The 24376-nt window shown below is 47.9% G+C and overlaps 2 protein-coding genes across 4 annotated transcripts in view; both read right to left on the bottom strand.

The window, feature by feature from the left end:
• The window catches only part of LOC133137592 (CYFIP-related Rac1 interactor B-like), a 57726-nt gene extending 48507 nt beyond the window's left edge, over window positions 1-9219 (bottom strand). Inside the window, exon 1 of one of the 2 annotated variants that reach the window (XM_061255935.1) lies at window positions 9066-9219. The gene's annotated coding sequence lies outside the window, so the exon portion shown is untranslated. The remainder of the gene's footprint in view (window positions 1-9065) is intronic. The other variant, XM_061255937.1, reaches the window with a different exon arrangement.
• A 2098-nt stretch (window positions 9220-11317) lies between these two features.
• Window positions 11318-24376, bottom strand: part of asap1a (ArfGAP with SH3 domain, ankyrin repeat and PH domain 1a) — a 110913-nt gene continuing 97854 nt past the window's right edge. The window contains exons 23-31 of one of the 2 annotated variants that reach the window (XM_061255916.1): window positions 24084-24191; window positions 22711-22936; window positions 19661-19735; window positions 18139-18318; window positions 16407-16482; window positions 16228-16292; window positions 15467-15966; window positions 14310-14432; window positions 11318-13712 (exon numbers count right to left, since the gene is read on the bottom strand). In XM_061255916.1, coding sequence (XP_061111900.1) covers window positions 13638-13712; window positions 14310-14432; window positions 15467-15966; window positions 16228-16292; window positions 16407-16482; window positions 18139-18318; window positions 19661-19735; window positions 22711-22936; window positions 24084-24191 — 1428 coding nt within the window. In that variant the 3' untranslated portion in view covers window positions 11318-13637. The remainder of the gene's footprint in view (window positions 13713-14309; window positions 14433-15466; window positions 15967-16227; window positions 16293-16406; window positions 16483-18138; window positions 18319-19660; window positions 19736-22710; window positions 22937-24083; window positions 24192-24376) is intronic. The other variant, XM_061255917.1, reaches the window with a different exon arrangement.

Raw genomic sequence — 24376 nt, 5'->3', positions numbered from 1 at the left:
TGCCTGCTCTGCACATCAGCCCTCTACTGCTGGCTGCAAGACCCTCATTCCTTTATCACAAAGCCACTATAGCTGCCCTTTAACACGTACTGCAGGCCCTTTGTGAAAGCTCTGCCTTTAACATGGAGAACCTATGTGGAAAATCAGCCTTTAACATGCAGTACCTATGCGGAAAAATCAGCCTTTAACATGCAGGAGCGATGTGGAAAATCAGCCTTTAACGTGCAGCACCTGTGGAAAATCAGCCTTTAACGTGCAGCACCTGTGGAAAATCAGCCTTTAACATGCAGGAGCAATGTGGAAAATCAGCCTTTAACATGCAGTAACCATGTGGAAAATCAGCCTTTAACATGCAGTAACCATGTGGAAAATCAGCCTTTAACATGCAGGAGCGATGTGGAAAATCAGCCTTTAACATGCAGTAACCATGTGGAAAATCAGCCTTTAACATGCAGTAACCATGTGGAAAATCAGCCTTTAACATGCAGTACCTATGCAGAAAATCAGCCTTTAACATGCAGGAGCAATGTGGGAAATCAGCCTTTAACATGCAGGAGCAATGTGGAAAATCAGCCTTTAACATGCAGGAGCTATGTGGAAAATCAGCCTTTAACCTGCAGGAGCAATGTGGAAAATCAGCCTTTAACATGCAGGAGCAATGTGGAAATTCAGCCTTTAACATGCAGTACCTATGTGGAAAATCAGCCTTTAACATGCAGTACCTATGTGGAAAATCAGCCTTTAATGTGCAGCACCTGTGGAAAATCAGCCTTTAACATGCAGGAGCAATGTGGAAAATCAGCCTTTAACGTGCAGCACCTGTGTGAAAAATCACCCTTTGTCGCAGAGCACATATTTTTCAAACGTGACTTTTTGGCACTTTGAGGCCACATGAGGATGGACCCACAAGGTCGCACCAGGTTATCAGGTGGAGGCAGCCTACATCTAGAAAGAAATCATCATACTTCAGCAACTTTTCAAAATGTAACATTGCAGTTTTGCCGCATCTTATATCAACAACAACATCCTACTCCCCTTCCTTATGATCCATCTAAATATTAGTCTGCTCTGTGGTATGCTTATATATTTACTTCAGACAGAGAAGGGCCATATGGGTAGCCACGTCTCCAGTACTAATTCAAATCTCTGTTTACTTTGGCTGTCCCAATTAGTCCGGTCATGTTCACTGTAAACCAGCCAATCACACTGCAGGGCCTGGTATTGGGGACTGAGGTCCATTTTGACTGCACACCTGTGAGCGGGGGCTGGTGGGTCTGTGAGGAAGGAGAGCCAGGCAGAGCGGGAAAGGGGAGTGATCTGTCAGACGGGCGGCGTAATGCGCTGGGGGAGCCTTCGCCGTTCCCAAACCCGTCTGATTCACTGGAAGCGGAGCCCCACACCGAAATGCCCCATGCACAGGACGGTTAGGGGCTTTATGGAGGCAGCCTATCCCATAAACAGGGCAATTACTCTGGTCCGAAAGAATGCTCGCAGAACAGGGGCTGTTACACTCGGGTCAAAACAACTGAGAGCTGCAGATCCGCTCAGTCTAGATGAGTCCACTCACAGGTACTGTTAGCTACAAGAATGTGGCTATTTATTGTTCTAACGAGAGCGTTAACCAGCGTTTTCAAAGATATGGAGAACTTCTCCAAAATGCCAGGGGGGTAATGCAAAAAAAAAACCGCAACAGACAGTAAACCCAAATATTCACACAGACCGGTTCATACCATGCATGACAGGACAGCGAATGATGATTTACGCAGATGAAATACGCAGCAAATTGACACGTTTCTCTGCTTTGTTTTCTTAACGGTACTACAGAAGCGTGTGACGAGGAGTTCCAACATGTCAGATCCCCTCGCTCTCTGATGTGCCACAGAGGGCCAGCACGCTCTGCTAGAGCATTCCTTCTGCTGCTGGCCGGGTTTCAGCATGTCTGAGCAGCAGTGTTGCTACTAGCAGCGCACTGAGCATGCTCAGACCCATCGGCGCACTGAGCATGCTCAGACCCAGCAACGCACTGAGCATGCTCAGACCCAGCAACGCACTGAGCATGCTCAGACCCATCGGCGCACTGAGCATGCTCAGACCCAGCAACGCACTGAGCATGCTCAGACACATCAGCGCACTGAGCATGCTCAGAATCAGCAACGCACTGAGCATGCTCAGACACATCAGTGCACTGAGCATGCTCAGACCCAGCAACGCACTGAGCATGCTCAGAATCAGCAACGCACTAAGCATGCTCAGACCCAGCCACCCAACAGAGCAACTGTGCAGCACACTGATATAAGCAGTGTGAGGAAAGATAGAGACTAATATGACACATTCTGTTAACACCCTCAGCACTGCTGTCAAACTGGCTACTGCTGCATTACAACAGAAAACGTGCTTTTTTCAAATACGGCACCAACAGTGCAGGAATCGCCATAGCAACGACAGCGAAATAAAGCAACAACAGGTGACCTCATTGGAGAAGGATGAGGTCCCGCCCCCTTTTCAGTCTCCCAGTCGTGGAGTAACTCTGTCCTGAGGGCACGTTGTGTTCAGCTGCAATAACCCAGCTGCCTGTCCGCCAGGGACTGAGCTCCCAGTAACACCAGAGAGCTTATATTCCAACCAGCACTGCACAAAATATGATTTGATCCATTATTATACATTGTTATGTCTTTAGCCAGTAGTGGCAACCAGAGGTCTGCGTACCTGTTCAATGTTTATATGGATCAGAGCCTAGCTTTCTACAATGCTGCCGTCACCTTTAAAATCTGGATACTGACTGTAGCGTTGAAAAATACAGTCTGACCCTATATGCTGGTGCAAGATACTGTGAATGAGAGTAGATTCTGGTATGATGAAAACACATTGTGATTGGCCATCAGGCAACATCCAGCTTTCATCCAGCATTTCTCAATGGGGGACATTACAACACTACACGTAATGGCTGGGAGAAACAACAGTGTCCGTGAAGCAAAGCTTGGTGCATGCAGTACTGGAATCCATTTAGCCATTGGTGCAAAACCTCTATGTATAGCCTATGTGTTGTGGTTATTCTATAGATACAAATTCTCAGCAATGAGTGCACACCGCATATTCCATTGTCTAAGAATAAATACTGCAAAGTGTGAAATACGCAGCAAATTAAAATTAAAATGAAATGAAAATGAAATTAAAAAAGGAAGTAACCAACCTCAATCCCAGACTAGTTCACTACATATTGTTAATCACACATGCTTTGATATCAATTTTAGCCATGCTGAATTGCGCCCATAGCAAAATCCACTCAACAAACCATCAAAGCGGATGACATGTCTTGTTGTAACATGTCGCAACATCGCAAGTTCAACTTGTGGAAACAATAGTAACTTGGTTAAACACCAATGATAAATAATAACATGGCAATAGACTATAGGCACGCGTTTATAAACCAGAATACGCATTGTAGGCTTAGTATGCCTTTGCTGTTAGGTTCCGTAAATGTGCACCTAGTGCCTGCAACTAAGTTGCGAGGTATATACATGCGTCTAGGAACTCAATACGGAACATTTGACTCATTTAGCAGACGCGTTTAATCCGAAGCGAATTACAAGTGCATACGTTAAAGTGAAAAGCATCAAATGCATACACAGCAAAACACGCATGTAGAGCAGCATAAGCAAGAACAACAGTCCTAAGAAGTGCAATCTTTTGGTAGACTATCCATGAAATCGCGCACATCCCCCAGCTACAGAGTTCTCAATTACAATAAAGAATGCCTTTAAGAGCACATGAAGTCAAAGTAGCTATTCAAGCCCTTACCTGCTGAAAAGAGAACGGACGGGCCAGGAATCTGTAAACCACCCAGCCGCAGATATTTCAAAATACCTCGTTTAATTTTCTGTCGGACAGCAATGGGGATTAATATTATTAAGAGCTCGTTTCTTCAAAGAAGTTTGGCGAAACGAGGTGCGGGAGAAAGCAGGCTTGCTGCCTTTAACATCGCTGCCCGCAGCTCAGTCTCCGCCTGCGCACTGTAGTCCGGACACTTTTCGCTCAGCACACATTCCTGTCACTCAAATCAATATTTTAAATTAAATACTTGATGTAGTACACTTCATATTAGATCGTGCTTCCATTTACCGTGTTCTTTTTAACTTACATTGTTGTATCAACAGTTTACTTTTAAGATTATTCAATTGCTGTAGTATAAGATCTCAGCTTTTCCAACTTCAAATTGGGTTTTTTTCAGACTACTCTCCCCATGTCAAAAACGATAATTTTGCGGTTTGTATGCTTTTTTAGAAAGGTTTTGAATCTTAAAGTCCACAATAGCCTTGAGCACTTGGTATTTCGAGAACAGAAAACAGGTCCACATCAAACTCCAATCATAGATAAACACTGTGTAGCAACTGCACAGTAAGTTTCACCATCTTTACTGATGCAGGTCGATAAACGATCTAGGATGTCACAGCAAAGGAAATAGGGTACAGTGATGTTTGGACATTTCAAAATGATACAATTTTGGTGAAAAGAGTGCAGAAGATCACCTTAGTACCACCTGCTGAGAGAACTGCAGGTAGATCTCATCTGCCCCACAGTCAAAGCCAATTCTAGCTCACTGGCCAGAACAACTTTACAGAGCTGCATGGGCTACCCTCTCTCCCCCAGGGAGCAAAGGGCCAAGACAACAAAGTTAGTATTCTCCATTACTACGCATGCAAGATGAAAGGCTTGGTCCCATAGGAGCAGTGCAATCTGGGACACAGCGTGGATCGTACAGGAGTTTAAACGCACCGCGTCTCTTCTTTATCGGTTCAAGGAAAAATGCCGCACCATCTCAAACCTGATGAAGACGCTTCTCAGACAACTCCAACAGGAGGTCAAATCAGGACCAGAGACAGGGAGCTCAGGGCAAGCCTGCATTTAAAGAGCATAGTGGTTGTGGAGGCGCACGTCAGGGGGGGGACGAGCAAGTCTTTTTTTCGGGGAGGGTGGAACTCCAGAAGCAGGACAGCACGTGGATACCCGGCTATCCATCGTTGGTAACTGACCGATTGTGCAACTGTCCATTTTTATTTTCCCTGGACCACTGGAAATAAAGGCACATCTTTGCAAAAAAGACTTCCCTACATAATCAATAACTTAACAACGTTACTGTGTGTTGGAGTGGGAGAGTATGTATGATGTGTGTGTGTGTGTGTGTGTGTGTGTGTGTGTGTGTGTGTGTGTGTATGTATGTGTGTGAGTGTGTGAGTGTGTGTGTGTGTGTATGTGTGTGAGTGTGTGTGTGTGTGTATGTGTGTATGTGTGTGAGTGTGTGTGTGTGTGTGTGTGTGTGTGTAGAGGGAGAAGCATGCGCTTACTCTGCATCATTTCTCATACACACACTTAGACACTCGTTCTGCTGAGGTAATTTCCTCTGTTCTGGGCACTCTATGTGCCGATCTCTCCCAGTACAATCTGCCCTGAAATCAATATCGCAGCCACAGCTATGGGGAGAGAACCTTTTGGAAATTATGTGAAACTCTTCCGCAGCTAAGAATCCCATCATTGCACTTCTCATCGCTCTGCTCTTCACCGCACACCACACTAAACTGACCCCTCAAAATGGATGCAGCAATGACAAAGATCCAGGCCTACTTTAAGCTCTTAATTACCACCGCAGCGCAGTATTAAGATATAATGATGAGTTCAGTTATAATCCGAGTGCTGTGATTTCTGCACGATATGAGGATCAAACTGGCTTAAAATTTTAATGTACAGAGGCTGAATGCATTTCCTGTAATGATTGCATGAAATCTCTTAGATGTTTTTTCTTATGATGTTAATAATAAAATAATAATAATAATAATAATAATAATAATAATAATAATAATAACAACAAACCAATGACCTCTTAAAGGGACAGTTCACCTTCAGGGATTTTTCATATTATTATAGTGTATTTTTCCAATTGGCCCAATACTTTTGGTGTCCAAGGAAGGACATTTTATATATTTACATGAGGTTCAGGCTTTACAATGGCTGGTATAGGGGACTTAGAGAGTTTGTGGTCTACATCTAGAAGATACACTTCAGGTGAAGCAAAAGTGCCTTTGAAACTGTACTTTAATGGTGCCATGTCTTCTCAGAAATGTATGGAAATCAGCAAAGTCAGTGGGAAGCACATACAAAGAGTAAAGTCTAACATACTATGCCCGGTCTAATTTGTAATTATTTTAAATAGAGACAGGCCGTGATGTCATGACAAATTTTCATGAATTCATTCATTCATTCATTCATTCATTCAGATGAATACAGAATTGATTCAACCAAAAAATGTTGTGCATGCAAGACTTAAATGTCTGAATCATCTGCAGCCCACCCCACTGACCTGCTGGGTGATAAGAGTCATGAGGTCACTCATGCTAGGTGCTATTTTAGTAGGTAGGGTGTCGGATAATGCTGTTATGATAAAGGTTGAGTTTTGTAATGGTGTGAAGGGAGTTTCACTGCGGTTTCAGAAACAGAACAGCTTTTCTGTCAGAAACATTTTCAGTTGCATTCTCTGAAGGGCAGCCATCTTTGTGTGCATAAATCTGCATTCAACAGGGCGCCAGGCAACAAATCTCCCGTGATTCAAAGAGAACACAACGCGTATGCAGCTGCAATGCACTGCAGCCACGCAACCAGTGCCTGAAAAGTGAGCAAGGCTATAGTACTACTGCAGGAAGGGGTTCATATCAATCCATCTCTTGGGCATGATTTGCTTTTCCACTTAAACATATTTGCACTCATTTGTAAGCATATTACTGAGTTTTACTCATTTGTTTCTAGAGCTGTATCTCTTTTAGTCGTTTTTTGTGGTAGGGACATGAAGCCAGAGAAAAGAAAACGGGTAGAGGAATGACTCAACGGAAGCTTTTTAAAACAGATATTTAAGAGGCTGCGGAGATAAAAATGAAAGTGAAAAAGCTTGGAGGATGCCCGCCAGTCACTGCAACAAAATTCATTCAACCTACTGCAACCTAAAGCACAATATTAGCACATAACCACATATAGCTTATACATGAATTGAAGATCTGGCAGCACGAATGGTGCAGTGGGCAGCACTGCCGCCTCACAGCAAGGAGGTCCTGGGTTCGAATCCCCGTCGGCCCAGGGCCTCTCTGTGTTCGTGTGGGTTTCCTCCGGGTACTCCGGAGTTCAAAAGACATGCAGGTTAGGCTGATTGGAGAGTCTAAATTGCCTGTAGGTATGAGTGAGTGGTGTGTGTGCCCTGCAATGGACTGGCGACCTGCCCAGGGTGTGTTCCTGCCTTTCGCCCAATGTATGCTGGGATAGGCTCCAGCCCCCCTGCGACCCTGTTCAGGATAAGCGGGTTAAGATAATGGATGGATGGATGGATGGATGGATGGATGGATGGATGATTTGAATATTATTATTCATAATATTATTATTTGTAACATTATTATAACTGCCATCGGTGTACAGCCAATCAAATATCAGTTCTCCAGCAAGTTCAACACAACTCTGGTCAGCTCTGTCTTCCGTAAGATGCACGGCTTCCTGAACAGGCCAACTGCAGTGTGAACTTTCCCACTTTAAGATCACGGTGTTTACAGCATGCACTGCATCCGACCTCAGATCCAACGCTTACAGCCACGGTATCCCTTTAAGGGATGCGATTAGTCTGAGTGTAACGAAATTTTTAATTACTACTGGTAATTGAAAGCAATGGCGTTCCAGAACACACACAAAAAAATAAAATAAATAAAATAAAATTTAAAACCTGCTCATCAAATGGTTAAAAGAACGGCAGCCTGGATTAGTGTCATTTCACAGTTCCTGAACTTGAGAAAGTGACTTTGCCTTTTGCTTCAGTTTCTGACTGGCGTAATGCCGTTCAGCAATGAGCACACTCATCAGCGCAATATATAGCCAAAAAAAAAGAGAAGAAGCAGCTCAGCAATGAAACTGATGCACACAGTATACAGTACATAAAGAATGGAACCCATTAGATGGCTTGCACATGACACAGCAACTTCTCAATCTAAGCAACCGCTATTTTATATTGCTTTCGGTTCTCGTTCTCTCGTTCTCCAAATCCTCATTGGAAACCCCCCGTCAGTGTCAAATATTAATATTTTTTTTATTTATTATTTATGTTTGTGTAGTGCTTTTGTGTTAATACAGGCAAGATGTACAAACGTTTCATTAAAACTGTAGACTAGCCCAATAAAGACTGTGTGCAGTAGCGATGGTAGCCTAGTCACACAGGGCAATTATCAGACATAATGTAATCAGATACAACTTGAAGGCTTTGACACTGAATCACCGTCTGTGCGATGCATATTTTCATTGCCTATCGTCGGCCAACTTAACCTTTATCCTTACGCTTTACTGATTTCACATGCTTGTGACACCATTCTCTCCCGTTCACAGATTCAAATACTACTGCATGTAAACTGTAGACGAATTTATTGCTAATAAGTGCCATTGACAGACGATGTTACAGAAACGACGGCCTTTAAAGCAATACAATAAACCATTTGTATCAACGAAAAGAGGAAATGGCATGTTTTGTATGAAAACCAGGCGTGCCTTGACAAAGAGGAAGTCTGTACAGTAGTCTGTGCTCCCCACGCGCTATGAGGTCGACCTCACAATCCCAACAATGTAGGCTACAGACATCAACCTGAAATCCTGCTAAATAGCCATAATTTGCCATTAAAAACGAACGAAACTCGGCAATACAAGGTTCATTGATTACATTACAGGTTACAGGTCGTGCAGTGAACTTAAAATCAGAAATGCAAGAGAAAATATCCTCATGTGAAATGTTTTACAGGTGTTCTCTAAAAGCGGAGACATCAAGTGTAATAGTAATCTGTTGCTTGGTTTCATGAACAGGTTTCATCTTGGTACTCGAAGCAGTTATTATGAAATCATACCTTGAGGACACGTAAGAGGAATAGCTGCCGCTTGCATTTTCAAAAAAAGGGTAGTACAAAAGTATCAACATTTTATTATGGTGAGAATAGCGACCATAATAAAGAAATTACAAAGAGAAAAGAGAGAGATGGATATGATTGCTAGGTACATACCTTTAAAGGTCGAAACTCAGCAGGTTGTGAATTGAGCACACAGTACTAGTTGCCACTGTCATGAAAGATAAAAGATGTGTTCGCTGCTTTTCACAGCTGTCTGTAATTTCCGGGTTAAGCACTAAAGCGTCACAGTGTTTGCTGCACAGGTTCTGACACAGCACGTCGAGAAAGGCAGGCTTTAACTATAAAAGGAATAGATTTCATTCGCAGCGAATAGAGGAAGGAGTGGATTATCCGAAGTCCCGTGGCGCCGGTTTTAACCACGTAATGCAAATGAGCGCAACTGACGAAGGGGTGTTCGCTGCCAGCTCGCGCAAACACATAGTTTATCGATACAATTCAAACGTAAAGTTTAAATTTAAAATGGCATGTCTGTCATTATGTCGGATCTAGGCTACATCATTTATTTCAGTGCTTCCTAGCCATGCGTAAAATAGGTGAAATCTTACAAAAACAAGTGCTTCGTAGTAAATAATCATGCTTACATACCTTCATTTTCTGCGCCCAACAGTCATCTACCTGTCGAGTTGGAGAAGGCCGGGGGTGAGCTCTACTGGAGGTTTGCGGGCCCATACGTTTTTCGAGTGTGTACCTAAATAGTTTTATCTTGGATTCGCACCATCAATGTAGTGAGTATCGTAAAATTAGAACATGTACACCTGCAGAATCCGATCTTTTGACGTCGGAACTCTAGTTGAGTCTGCTGGCAAGAGCTCTAGCTCTGTATTCTACATTCTCTCACTATTGAGTGAGAGAATGTAGAATACAGGGTGGGTAGGGCTGTACCTGGTTTCGGGGTATGGCGTGGACAGTGCAGGGGGTTGAGTGTATCTTGTTTTGGGGTACGGTGTGGACAGTGCAAGGGGTTGAGTGTACCTTGTTTTGGGGTACAGTCTGAAGAGTGCAGGGGGTTGAGTGTACCTTGTTTTGGGGTACAGTCTGAAGAGTGCAGGGGGTTGAGTGTACCTTGTTTTGGGGTACAGGGTGAAGAGTGCAGGGGGCGAGAGTGTGTACCTTGTTTTGGGGTAAAGCATGGGCAGTGCAGGGGGTTCAGAGTGTGTACCCTGTTTTGGGTTTTGCAGTGAGATGGTACTGGGGGTTGAGGCCATAGTGCTGAAAGCTGGAATAAGGGTAAGTTGGGACTTCTCACCTTCCCAACTGAATGCACCAGGAGGAGCAAAACAGTGTTCTGACAGTAGCTGTATCCAGCTTCATCCTGCCAGTCAAGCTTCCATGTGTCTCTGGTCTGCAGGCAGATACTGACAGCTAGGCATCCTGCAGCCCTGTCTGCTGTGCTGGCTCTCCACAAACCCTGACTGCTCCACAAACACTTCGAACACACCCACAGTTCCTACTCTTCAAGACATTATTGTCCTGTACATTTCATGTTCATTTTTTTGTTTTTTTTCCCCCCACACAGAGAGAGGTCACTGTGTGGAATAGCTTGCCGGGACATGTAATGGAGGCAGCAACGCTGGGGGTTTTCAAGACCAGGCTTGATACGGCTAGATAGCATCTTTTAGGTAAACTAAGCATTAGGTACACTTTTGTGGAAGGGAAAGGTGAGCATTGCTGGGCTGAATGGCCTGTCATAAGATTGTGTTTTTGTGTGACCAACACCTGTACAGTCCAGAAAGGGGGCATTGCAGGTCTGGGGGGGTGGGGGGGGGGGGGGGGGGGGGGGGGGGGGGGGGGGTGGAGATTGCGGTAGACTGCGATTAAAGGCCCACTATTCTGGCTTTGAGGAAGGTGACCTTCAGTATGCACATCACCCCGGATGAATTCAGCCTTCTGTCTGCTAAGCAGTCCTGGAACTGAGTGACTTTGAAATGGGATTCCATACTTTAAAGGTCTCATCTCTGCATGGACAATGCCTCCCTGTTCAGTAGTTGCCCCGAGGATTCAACAGTCCCTTCAGAACACTATCCCTTATTGATCACTGCTCATCGAGCTAGAGAGTGGTGGGTGCATAGGTTTGTAAACATGAAATGTCAATTTTTTTGCATGAATGTGTTGAACCGATTCCTGAAAAGGAAAACTAATTAAAAAGCATTAACATTTTAAGGTGTAACAGGGCAAAAAGTGAAAAGGTAAAGGGGGTGAACGCTTTCTGAAGGCACTGTACGTGCGCACTGAAGGACAGCAATGATACCGGAATTTACCGGAAGGTTCTATGCATGAATGACGGCCTGCGATGACCATCTGTGAACCACCAGCCGAAACGTGCCAAGAAACACTCCGAGCCACTCTGCTTTTTACAACATAAAACCTTTATTAATGGATCAAATGGAGTAATGGGAGGCGGAGCGCCTTCCGAGGTGTTCTAATTCAAACAGCGGAGCTAAAACACGGACACCGGAGCGTGAGATACAGGACGGGGCGGGTCATAAAATATGCAGGCTTACAACGGACTCCAGTCGTCACAGTTAAACATGTAAAAAAAAAAACAGAAAGGGCGACACGCGTCAACAGAGACGTGTCTTCTAAAACAGAAGTTTACAAACGGGCGGACGAAGAGAGATTATGCCGTTCCCATCTCATCTCGGACCCTCGTAAAATTCTGGATGAAATAAATATTCACTAAACTAGCATTGCACTCATCACCACCCCACCCCCACCCCAAACCCCGACATGAACCGTTCTGTTCCTGTAGGCCGAGGTTACGCCGTTACAACACTGTATTTACTCACCAAGTAAACTGCATCTTTTGTAAAAGGAATGAATAATGTGATCCTTTTTAATAGTGAGCTCATGTTTTCAGGTCAGGCAGTTAATGTACTGCTGGACAAATCATATCCTACATATAAAAAAAATTACTGTATGTTCAACACCCCGAGTTGCAATTATTATATATAATTGCCAATTTGTCATATATGGAAGAGTGTATCACAGGGTCATTTAACATTAAATATAATACAGGAAGCATTCACGTAGTAATACATTATCTCTTGTTAATACATAAATGAGTTTAATATCTAATGTAATTCCCACTGGCCTAGCCCAATGAAATTAAAACACAGCTACTGAGATGCGGTTGAGGATCTTTTTTTTTTTTTTTTTTTTTTTTTTTTGTTAATACCTTGGTCCGTCACTGCTCACGCCTCTCGGAGAAAAAAAGAAAATGGAGAGGAACTGGACTGATACTACAAAGGCTAAAATGTCCAGAAACCAGTTGAGAAAATGAGGACCTCCCGGGTGTGGGGAGTGTGTCTGTGGGACTGTCCTGCTGTGGAGTCCAGGTGAGGGTTTCTCGCACCGTGAGGTCAGTGCTTCACTCAAGTCTGTGTCAGAGGTCGCGGGGTCAAACGTGCCACTTCCCCGTGCTGCTCACCCATTCAACTCATGGGCTGTACCAAGGTGATAGCTTCCAGTGGTGGCAGGGGGGTGCACTGGGGGGGGGGGGGCTGTACCAAGATGGTAGCTTCCAGTGGTGGAGGGGGGAGGGACATGCACCTTATGGGGGGGGGGGGCGGGGGTGGATGGTCCAGTAGCTTCCAGGGGGTCCATTATCGCACGTTAACCTGCCACCACTGGGGAGTTACAGCCCCACTGTCGTCTAGGGTAAAGTGGAGGCAGCAACACGACAACCAGTATATTGTATCAGCCCTTGAGAGCAGTATAACAGACGATGTGGCACGCAGGGTGAGACGGTCTCTCTCAGTGCGGAATGATAGTAGTGGTTTTTGAATCGCAGTTGTGACACGTAGGTGAAGCCCCGCCCCCAGACTGTTGCTAACGCTTGACAGACACTCCGCTTCCGTCGCCGGGGACAGTCGCCCCCAGGGAATGTGAGGTTAACTTCACAATTTTTAAAATACTAAACAAGCAAATATTAAGGATCAACATCGTGAATATATATTTCATCCTTCAACGTGCCTCTGTAGGAAGATTTGATATTTTAAAAAAAAACAACATTTACTTTGTTTTCCCAGTCAAGTGCTCCCCTTGGGGAGAGAATGCAGGACCGATAGACTAAACTGCTCCTAACGTAGTGGCCTCTGCCCACGTTTCCCAGGATTCCAGGAACACAAAGAGATGAGTCTGAAGGTAAACAGTCGAGCTAACATGGACAGAACTGGAATAAGACTGCCTCTCTTAGCAGGCAAGGAATCATGTGTGCACACATGTATATGTACATAAATACATACAGGAACATATGTATGTCTGTACACACATACGTGAGCATATATATATACACACTAACAAGTTTATACATACATAAATATATGTATACACATACATACGGTAACAGCATCAACAGATGTATAGTTAAGTGCTAAACTCCAAGGATGGCTACGGCAAACCCGGTAAGGCTTACCAGGCTCCGAGGCTATGATAATACTGGAAAAGGCAGGGTAACGCGGTTTATTTACAATACGCATGTACTTCGCAATCTGTGGCGAGGTAAGCCAGGGCGAGCTTCTTCTTAGTTACCGTTTTTCGTTTTTTTCGTTTTGTGGTTGCGACAGCAGCTATGTACAGAGGTGGGAGTCCTCAGTCTGGTGTGAGGCGGGAGCGGGGCGGAGCTTGTGCTAGAGGGAGGGGCCTCACACGGTCCCGCCCCCAGGGTCATTCTGATAGGATGTGCACGAAAGACATGGGGAAGACCCCCTTCCGCTCCGGCTGCCCCTCGATGTGACCGATCTAAAGTGCAGAAAACAGACAGAGAAGAGTCACAGAAACTCATTGAGCTGCCATGTTTAGCCAAGGCATGTCTCGTGCCTCCCATTTCACACAGAGGACTTTCGGTAAGGGCCCGCAACAGCCTGACAGGAAGCACCACAGCTATCCAGAGCAGGGGTGTCCAAACTTGGACACCAAAAAGAGCCAATGTGGGTGTAGGTTTTTGTTTTAGCCCAGAACTATGACCCCCTGATTCAACTAATTACCTAATGATAATAATAATGATAATTGCTTGTTTTCTTTCACTTTTTATATGAACTAGCCACTAGGTAACTAGCTAGCTACTTACTAACTTGCAAGAGGGGACAATGTTGTATTCACTTGTTTATGACTTTCAACGTTCGAATTCGGCAGGAATTCCGCAGAGTTTTCATCGGAGTTCTGCATGCGCGGATTCCGTGCGGGCCTAATGATAACTAATGGTCTTTTAGGTAAAAGCAGGTGTCTTAGTACTGGGCTAAACCAAAATCCTGCACCCACATCAGGACCGGACACCCCTGAACTAGAGCCCAGAGACACCGTAGTCAAGGAGCCGAGTTGCCCTGGAGCCGTACTCACCCACCACTCCTGGTCCTCCTCTCCGGTCACGATGATGACCTCGCCCTCCGCAAAGGTCAGTTCGTCGTCGTTGTCCGCCTGACAGTCATAGATGGTCTTCACCCGCCTGGCTTTGGTCTTTCCCTGGAAGACGAGTCATTCGGGTCATGTGACTGAGGGCCTGATTTACTAAGACCTTTAGCATGTGCAAAAACGTTTTAGCACGCGCAAATCCAATAACACGACCAATTATTGTGGCTCATCCGTGGGCCACAACAGTGGCTTAAGCAGGGCGAGCCACCCAGCAGCCCCCTCGTGGAAAGGAAAAAACTAGCTTCAGCTTCAGGCAGGGCTTTCCAGCCCTGTTCCTGGAGATCTGCCGTCCTGAATGTTTTCAATCCAACCCTAACAAAGCACACCTCAGTCAACAGCTAGTGACCTCATTGAGCTGCTCATCAGTAGAATCTGCTGTGCCAAATTAGGGTTGGAGTGAAAACCTAGGGATGGTGTGAAGATGCTAGATCTGCATGAACAGGGTTTGGCCCTGGTTCAGGGTTGGGCTCTGGTTTAGGGTGGGTCCTGGTTTGGGGTTGGGCTATGGCCTGGTTTAGGGTTGGGCCCTGGTTTAGGGTTGGGCTCTGGCCTGGTTTAGAGTGAGCCCTGGTTTAGGGTTGGGCTCTGGCCTGGTTTAGGGTTGGGCCCTGGTTTGGGGTTGGGCTCTGGCCTGGTTTAGGGTGAGCCCTGGTTTAGGGTTGGGCTCTGGCCTGGTTTAGAGTGAGCCCTGGTTTAGGGTTGGGCTCTGGCCTGGTTTAGGGTTGGGCCCTGGTTTGGGGTTGGGCTCTGGCCTGGTTTAGGGTGAGCCCTGGTTTGGGGTTGGGCTCTGGCCTGGTTTAGGGTGAGCCCTGGTTTGGGGTGAGCCCTGGTTCAGGGTTGGGCCCTGGTTTGGGGTTGGGCTCTGGCCTGGTTTAGGGTTGGGCCCTGGTTTGGGGTTGGGCTCTGGCCTGGTTTAGGGTTGGGCCCTGGTTTGGGGTTGGGCTCTGGCCTGGTTTAGGGTTGGGCCCTGGTTTGGGGTTGGGCTCTGGCCTGGTTTAGGGTGAGCCCTGGTTTAGGGTGAGCCCTGGTTCAGGGTTGGGCCCTGGTTTAAGGCGAGCCCTGCCTCCCGTAGGGGGGGCACTCACCGTGTTGATCTTCCGGGGCAGGGGGACGGGCATCTCGGAGGCGCCCGCGGGGCTGCCGTTAGCATCGTCGCTGGGCTGTTTGGGAGACAGCTCCCCCTGCTGGCCGGAGGCCGGCTCTTCGGACGGGGGCTGCGGTTTGGGCGCCACCTCGCCGGGCGGGGGCTTGGGGACGGGTTCGGCAGCGGCGCCCGGGGCAGCGGCGGGGGCGGGGGGCTTCGGCGGAGTGTCGCAGAACTGCGGTTTGGGCGGGAGGTCCTTGAGCTGGGGCTTGGGGGGCAGGTCCCCCAGCAGAGGTTTGGGGGGCAGGTCGGACAGCTGGGGCTTCGGGGGCAGGTCGGAGACCTGGGGTTTGGGGGGCAGGTCGCTCAGTTGGGGCTTCTCTGCCAGGGGGGTCTTCTGGGGCGTCTCCGCGGTCTGCGGAGGCTTCTGGAAGGGCTCGGGAGGCTGGCTCGGCTTGTCCACAGAGGGGAGATGGATGGTGTCGATTTTCCGTAATGCCACTGAAACAGAGAGATCCGGTCAAACCTTCCGCTATCCATTTTCCTCCCTCTTCACTGTCCTAAAATAGCTTAGTCAAAACAAGAGATTTTGTATCATTTTCTGAAGAATACGATTTTTCCAATGGACTGTGTGGACGTGCAATCATGTAACTGTAATAGAACCTACTAGAATAATTTACTTATTGTTTCTTTTGTGATTATTGCCATTATAATGCTTAGAAGTGCATGTTGAACAGCAATGTGTTCAAAGAGATGATGTACCTTTTTGAGGTAGATTGGGAAGAACCCTTGGACCAAGTGTAGATTTTGTGTTACTAGAAGTAGCACTGCAAAAAAGTTACAAAGGAGAAGCATGTTAATTCATGAAATGCCCAGAAAAGGCAGAAATGAGAAATTCTCTCTTTCTTCTCCACTTTTTTTTTTTTTGGATGCCTTCGTACCTTTGCAGCTGCGGAATGCCCTCGAACTTGCTTGCAGGGGATGTCCTGTTTGCGGGAGGGGGGGTGGAGTCGTTTCCTGTAAGTGCCACATCGACAGGGGTTCAAACACACTCGCATCAAACAATCAAAAGACTACAATACCCGAGACTACAATTCCCAGGGGCATACGGGAGACAGACTCGGGAGGGTCAGTTACCATCACAGGTAAAAGGGTAAAAAGCCAGGCCGCTTATACAAATGGACTGATACACAGCACACGATTTGGGAACTTCCCACATCACATTACGGTACGGTACATGCGGGTGTTGGACACTGATAGGTGAGGGTCTGAAGGACAGAGAGGGTAGGCTGAGCGCCTGTTAGCTCTGCTGAAGGTTTGGCTCTCGCTTACCAGCCAATGGCGGGAAATCTTGAGGGAGCCAATAAGAGAAAGGCAGTGAGGTCACGGGGGTCTCGAGGCACAGATGCGACAAAAACGTGCCACACTCTCACAATGCGGGCGCAATGATACACCAATACTATGAGACCGCAATGCCCAATCCTGTTCCTGGAGATCTAATGTCCTGCAGGGTTTTCACTCCAACCCTAACAAAGCAGTCTTCCTTCAATAGCTAGAGATCTTGTTGAGCTGCTAATGAGTAGAATCAGGCTTGTGAAGAGTAGAGTAGAAATGAAAACCTACAGGAGGGGTAGATCTCTAGGAACAGGATCGGGCAGACCTGCCGTGATGTTTTGACTGTACGTGGTTTGCTTGCTAATAAAACTCCTATCATGGCAGAGTCGTATGTGTCATTGGGACAATCTTGGTGGTCTTCTCTCAACTCCTGCACCTGCTTCTACACATACACGTGTACATTGAGGAGCAAACCATCAATAAACAAGCAAATGTATAAACGGCTTTCTATCCATGTTCAGTGTGTCAAGCGTCAAACTGTACTGAGCCACCCAGAAAAGTGTATCCTTCCCTCGACTCAATCAACTTGGGATGTGCTTAGTGAATGGCAACTTCAGTGTCTTCTACAGAAACTGACTACACATTAAGAAACTAAGGCTAGCCAGACAGGGGCACTATATTCATTCCGAAGCTCTGTTTTATGGACCAGTTTAACTGGAAAAAAACATCATAAAACCTAAATACAGATGTACACTGTAAAATGTTCAGTGTTCCGTAAACTGAATTAACACCAAACATTTCCACCGTGTAGAGGAAAATACTAAAAATACAAGATCACAGAGGACAACAAAAATGACAAAAGGACATTCTGAAAGAGGGAGAGGGGGTCCTATCGTGGGGGTTTCCTGTGAGAGGGGAGCCCACCTATGACACTGTCCTACGAGTCACCCGCCTCATCGCCACGGAAACAGGGTGTAGCAATCATCTTAATCATCAATTTGTGTGTTTTCCATTTGTAAAAATACAACCAACATACAGAGGACAGCTCAGATTGTGAAAGAACCACAAAAAGCGGGGGTTTTTTTTGGCGTGTTTGGAAAAAAAAAACACTCATCCTGAAAGCACCCACAGGAATCGAATGCCCAACTTGAATTTCAAAAACAAAGTTATCCTCTGCTTATTGGTTGTACAGCCCAGAGCATTTTCAGACAAAAAAAAAAAACATCCTCTTTTCCACAGCGTCTAAATGAAGCCAGTGCGCCTGAACGAGCACCCTTGACTTCCTGTTTCCTGGCTGACATTTTGTTTCGGCTCTTTAAAACGGTGCGTTTCTCTCACCCCAGGGGATCCCGCCTCTGCCCTGCGGACCGTGAGGCAGCGGGCTGGGCGGGTCGGACAGGGTGCGTTTGTGCCCGGGGGGAGGGGGCGGCGGCCTCTTCTTGGACAGGGTGGAGCTCCCCCCGGGGGTCTGGGAGCCCAGGGGCAGGGAGGAGGGGGGGCCGGAGGAGGAGGAGGGAGCTAGAAGAGTGACAGACACAACACAGGCTGTGATTGGACAGGCAACCCTGGAGGGGGGGCGGGGATAAGGGCCCGGGGTTAGGAGGAGGAGGAGGAGGAGGGAGCTAGAAGAGTGACAGACACAACACAGGCTGTGATTGGACAGGCAACCCTGGAGGGGGGGCGGGGATAAGGGCCCGGGGTTAGGAGGAGGAGCAGGAGGAGGAGGAGGAGGGGGGGGGGTGGGTGGTTAGGATTAAGGGGGAGTGGCTCATCTGCAGGCCCAGCCTCTGCTCCTTTCAGACATCGACAAAACGGACAAAAACAGCAACAGAAAATTGCACGTGTTCACACATTAAAACCGGTACAGGACGTGGGAGAGGCGATGGGTGAAACTTAAATACAGCATAAAAACACAGCCTTTAAGCAGAGAGATCCTGAGCCTCCTTAACTCTCAGTAAAACGCTCCTTGAACGTCAATACTGAAACCAACCCTGTCCCTAGAGAGCCACGGGGTCTGCTTTTCCGAAACAAGTGCAGGCCAAGAAATTAGGTGAGCTGCATTAACTGTGTAATGGACCGCTTTAATTGGCCAGTTAAGTGTGATGGGTCACAATGAAAGCCAGCCGACCCTGTGGATCTCCAGAACAGCGTCGGGGTCCCTGCCATACAATATCCAGCACACTGATGCCAAAAAGCAGGATGCCAATGAAAACGTGGACTGGTGTCTGTAGGGTGCGTTACTCAGCAACTCTCCAACCATCTTCCATCCCAACTGACATGCAAGCCAGGGTTAGTAGAATAGGGTTTACTGTACACCTACCGGTGCCCAACTGGATGTTTCCATAGAAACAGAGCTGCGTCTTTCTTGTGGGCGTATCAAAGTCTGCCTGAACCATATTTGGATAATATGGTTGCTAATGTTGCTTCAGCCTCGCTGCAAGAATATGAGCGCTCTGCAGTCTGTACACGAGACTATGTACAAAGAGCAGGCAGAGGGGGGTGGGGAGCACAGGAGGAAGTTGAGTACATTTCACAGGAAATGACACGTGGCGATATTCACACCATAGACCAAGAGTGTGCAAGTAGGACACAGTGAGCAGCTGAACGAGTTTCAACGTCAGGCTCCGGGGGCCTGCCCGCGTTCACAGGGAGAATTCTGAGAACGTCAAACCAAAACAGTATTAGAAAGGATTTCCTGGGAGGTGTAGCAGCCGGAGTTAGCAGACAGATAACGGGGAGCTCAGCCGGGAGAGAAAGGGTCGACTCCACGTCCACTGGGGGGGGGAGGGGTTGAGATGGAGGCGGAGGTGAACGGCATGATGGGAAGGGATATGAAGAATATAAAGTAAGTGATAGTCACTGCTGATGCACGGCCGGGCGCCAGAGAAAGAGGCGTAGTGTGACGTCGGAGAACCAGGGAAAGCCAGAACCGGCACTGTGAGGGAGAGAGGGAGAGAGGGAGAGAGAGAGAGAGAGAGAGAGGGAGAGAGGGAGAGAGGGAGAGGGAGGGTGAGAGGGAGAGAAAGAGAGAGGGAGAGAGAGGGGGAGAGAGAGAAATGGAAGGAGAGTGAGGGAGAGAGGGAGAGAGGGGAGAGAGAGAGAAATGGAGGGAGAAAGAGGGAGAGAGAGGGAGAGAGGGATAGCGAGGGAGGGAGAGAGAGAGAGAGAGCCTCTAAAACAGGGGTCACCAACACGGTGCCTGCGGGCACCAGGTCGCCCCCAAGGACCACATGAGTCGCCCGCAGGCCTGCTCTAAAAATAGCACAACTCACTAGTGAGCCGCATCTAAAATTTAATGTTATTCTGTTGCTATTTTTTTTAATCACACTTGCATTTATATAGATTTAAAAATATGTTTATTATACATGAAGTTTAGATAAGTTTAGGTGAACTCTGACCTACTCTAGTTCAAAGGTCAGTATTGTGCGCGTGACAAAACAAACTGATAGCCCTTAGTATGACTCAGTACCCATGAAGTAGCTCTCAGTTTCAAAAAGGTTGGTGACCCCTGCTCTAAAACATGCAGTATATGACGCCTACACAGTGTAAACGCAGGAAAAGGGTTTGGTTGGGGTGCACCGCATGAAATTCAAAAGCAAAAGTTTTTTTTCCCCCCTCTGTCCTAAAGGTCAATTTATGACCTCAATGCTACAGAAATGTTTGGCTTCCTTCTCAATCAGATAAGAATAATGTTTCAGAAATACCATGTTTTTGTGGGTGGTGTGAAATTGTGCCAGTGCCCTGGTCTTCTGAGCAGACTCCAGTCAGCCTCAGCTTGAGCAGAACAGCGCAGTCTGAGCAGAACAGCGCAGTCTGAGCAGAACAGCGCAGTCTGAGCAGAACAGCGCAGTCTGAGCAGAACAGCGCAGTCTGAGCAGAACAGCGCAGTCTGAGCAGAACAGCGCAGTCTGAGCAGGTGCAGGGCTGAGCTATAACACCAGACCTGCCGTCACGGAGGTGTGCAATCAGGCAGGGTGGGGTTATCTTACCCCGCGCGGCGAAGCGTGTCCTCTAACGCAGAGCTCCCAACAGCCCTCTCTCTCTCTCTCTCTCTCTCTCTCTCTCTCTCTTTCCTTCACTCTCTCTCTCTTACTTTCCCTCTTCTTCTTCCTCTCTCTCTCTCTCTCTCTCTCTCTTTCCCTCACTCTCTCTCTCTCTTACTTTCCCTCTTCTTCTTCCTCTCTCTCTCTCTCTCTCTCTCTCTCTCTCTTTCCCTCACTCTCTCTCTCTCTGTCTCTCACTTTCCCTCTTCTTCTTCCTCTCTCTCTCTCTCTTTCCCTCACTCTCTCTCTCTCTCTCTCACTTTCCCTCTTCTTCTTCCTGTCTCTCTCTCTCTCTCTTTCCCTCACTCTCTCTCTCTTACTTTCCCTCTTCTTCTTCCTCTCTCTCTCTTTCCCTCACTCTCTCTCTCGCTCTTACTTTCCCTCTTCTTCTTCCTCTCTCTCTCTCTCACTCTCTCACTTTCTCTCACCCTCTTCCTCTCTCTCCCCCTCTCTCACTCCCCCTCTCTCTCCCCCTCTCTCACTCCGTCTCTCTCTCACTCTCCCCCTCTCTCTCACTTTCCCTCTCTCTCTCCCCCTCTCTCACTCCGTCTCTCTCTCACTCTCCCTCTCTCTCACTTTCCCTCTCTCTCCCCCTCTCTCACTCCGTCTCTCTCTCACTCTCCCTCTCTCTCTCACTTTCCCTCTCTCTCTCCCTCTCTCTCTCACTCTCCCTCTCTCTCTCTCTCTCACTTTCCCTCCCCTGCAGTCACTCATTCCGCTCTGTCCTTATGTAAGCAGTCATTACTGCACCTTCCTCCTGCTCTCCCTGACACAACGCATTCCTCAGCGGGGCGTGTTCCGCCCAGAGAGAGCGCTCTGCCGTTGCGCAACAGCAGCGGGAACCTTTAGCCTGGGGAAACGGCAAAGACTACAGCTAATGTGTGTGTGTGTGTGTGTGTGTATATGTGTGTGTGATAGCGTGTGTGTGTGTGAGTGTGTGTGCGTGTGTGTGTGTGTGTGTGTGAGAGAGTGAGAGAGTGTGAGAGAGGGTGTGTGTGTGTGTGTGTATGTGTGTGTGATAGCGTGTGTGTGTGTGTGTGTGTGTGTGTGTGTGCGCGTGTGTGTGTGTGTGCGTGAGAGAGTGTGAGAGAGGGTGTGTGTGTGTGTGTGTGTGTGTGTGTGTGTGTGTGTGTATGTGGTTTAAAAATAGAGTAAATAGAAAACTGAAATGGAACTTTGCACTTTGTTGTACGTCGCTCTGGATAAGAGCGTCTGCTAAATGCCAATAATGTAATGTAATGTAATGTAATGGAATCAGAAAGTGATATTTTGTATTGTTTATTAATTTGTCAAGTGAACTAAACTGTGTGAGGTTTAAAAATAAACCTGAGCAAACAGGAAACTAAACAGAGTAAATAGAACCAACAGGTAAAAAGTGCAATAGATCGGAACAGGAACTACGTACGTTCGGCTTTGCACAATACCAAGAGACGCGAAGCTGGACAAAGCCACTAATCACAGTCATACTCTTTACTCAGAGGTGCAAAGAAGCCACCCCCATTGGGCTCACATAGCCATTAAGCCACCACCCAGGATACCCCTGATTGGACAACAACCGTCTCCAGACCACACCCACACAGGAACGGAGTTATCTCTCAACGTGGAATCATGACACCACACAGGCAGCCCCAGTATCAGTGTGTGTGTGTGTGTGTGAGAGAATATGTGTGTGTGTGTGTGTGTGTGTGTGTAAGAGAATATGTGTGTGTGTGTGTGTGTGTGTGTGTGTGTGTGTAAGAGAATATGTGTGTGTGTGTGTGTGTGTAAGAGAATATGTGTGTGTGTGTGTGTGTGTGTGTGAGAGAGAGTGTAAGAGAGTATGCGTGTGTGTGTATGTGTGTAAATATGAGCAGAGGGCTAAGCTCACCTTTCCCGGCGTTCCTGGGGGGCAGGGGCGGGGCGTCGGCGGTGGGGGACGTGGGCGAGTCGGTGGACGCGCTGTAGGTCTGATTGGTGAACGCCCCGTAGGACAGCCGCTGCTTGTCGCGGTGGGCGGAGTATCCCGGCAGGGACAGCTTGTCCTGGGGGGACACGCTGGAGGCGTGGCAGAAGCTCTGGGGGCGGGGCGAGCGCTCCTTCTTAATGGGGCTGGGCTGTGGAGGGGGAGGGGCGCGGCTGTCAATCATGAGCTATGGTTCTGCAGCATGGAGCCCTGTGGGGAGATCTTTGGCTGTGCTCTGTGGGGGTATCTGGGCTGTGCTCTGTGGGGTATCTGTAGCTGTGCTCTGTGGGGTATCTGTAGCTGTGCTCTGTAGCTGTGCTCTGTGGGGTATCTGTAGCTGTGCTCTGTAGCTGTGCTCTGTGGGGGATCTGGGCTGTGCTCTGTAGCTGTGCTCTGTGGGGGATCTGTAGCTGTGCTCTGTGGGGTATCTGGGCTGTGCTCTGTAGCTGTGCTCTGTGGGGTATCTGTAGCTGTGCTCTGTGGGGTATCTGGGCTGTGCTCTGTAGCTGTGCTCTGTGGGGTATCTGTAGCTGTGCTCTGTGGGGGATCTGTAGCTGTGCTCTGTGGGGTATCTGGGCTGTGCTCTGTAACTGTGCTCTGTGGGGGATCTGTAGCTGTGCTCTGTGGGGTATCTGGGCTGTGCTCTGTAGCTGTGCTCTGTGGGGTATCTGTAGCTGTGCTCTGTGGGGTATCTGTAGCTGTGCTCTGTGGGGTGTCTGTAGCTGTGCTCTGTAGCTGTGCTCTGTGGGGTATCTGTAGCTGTGCTCTGTAGCTGTGCTCTGTGGGGTATCTGTAGCTGTGCTCTGTGGGGTATCTGGGCTGTGCTCTGTAGCTGTGCTCTGTGGGGTATCTGTAGCTGTGCTCTGTGGGGTATCTGTAGCTGTGCTCTGTAGCTGTGCTCTGTGGGGTATCTGTAGCTGTGCTCTGTGGGGTATCTGGGCTGTGCTCTGTGGGGTATCTGTAGCTGTGCTCTGTGGGGTATCTGTAGCTGTGCTCTGTGGGGTATCTGTAGCTGTGCTCTGTGGGGTATCTGGGCTGTGCTCTGTAGCTGTGCTCTGTGGGGTATCTGTAGCTGTGCTCTGTGGGGTATCTGTAGCTGTGCTCTGTAGCTGTGCTCTGTGGGGTATCTGTAGCTGTGCTCTGTGGGGTATCTGTAGCTGTGCTCTGTGGGGTATCTGGGCTGTGCTCTGTGGGGGATCTGTAGCTGTGCTCTGTGGGGTATCTGGGCTGTGCTCTGTAGCTGTGCTCTGTGGGGGATCTGTAGGTATTTCGGGGTTCCGGACGGGGCGGAGCCGCACCTTGTCGTCCAGGTCATCATCGCTCTCGTCGATCTCCTCCAGACGCAGGTTCCACTCGTACTCCACGTGCACGTGGGGGTTAAACTTCCCAGCAGCCACCTCCACCAGCTGCAGGAAGAGGTGCGGCAGGAAGTCGGTCACCACAGACAGAACTCCAACTCAACCCGCCTCATTCTAAACGCTACACTAAACATATTACGTTACATTACATTAACGGCATTTGGCAGACGCTCTTATCCAGAGCGACGTACAGTTGATTATACTGAGCGGCAGACAATCCTCCCCCTGGAGCA

The sequence above is a fragment of the Conger conger genome, chromosome 9 (genome assembly GCF_963514075.1).
Source record: "Conger conger chromosome 9, fConCon1.1, whole genome shotgun sequence".
Lineage (NCBI taxonomy): Eukaryota > Metazoa > Chordata > Actinopteri > Anguilliformes > Congridae > Conger > Conger conger.
Note: the sequence above shows the minus strand (reverse complement) of the source record. Positions and strands in the feature narration are given on the sequence as shown.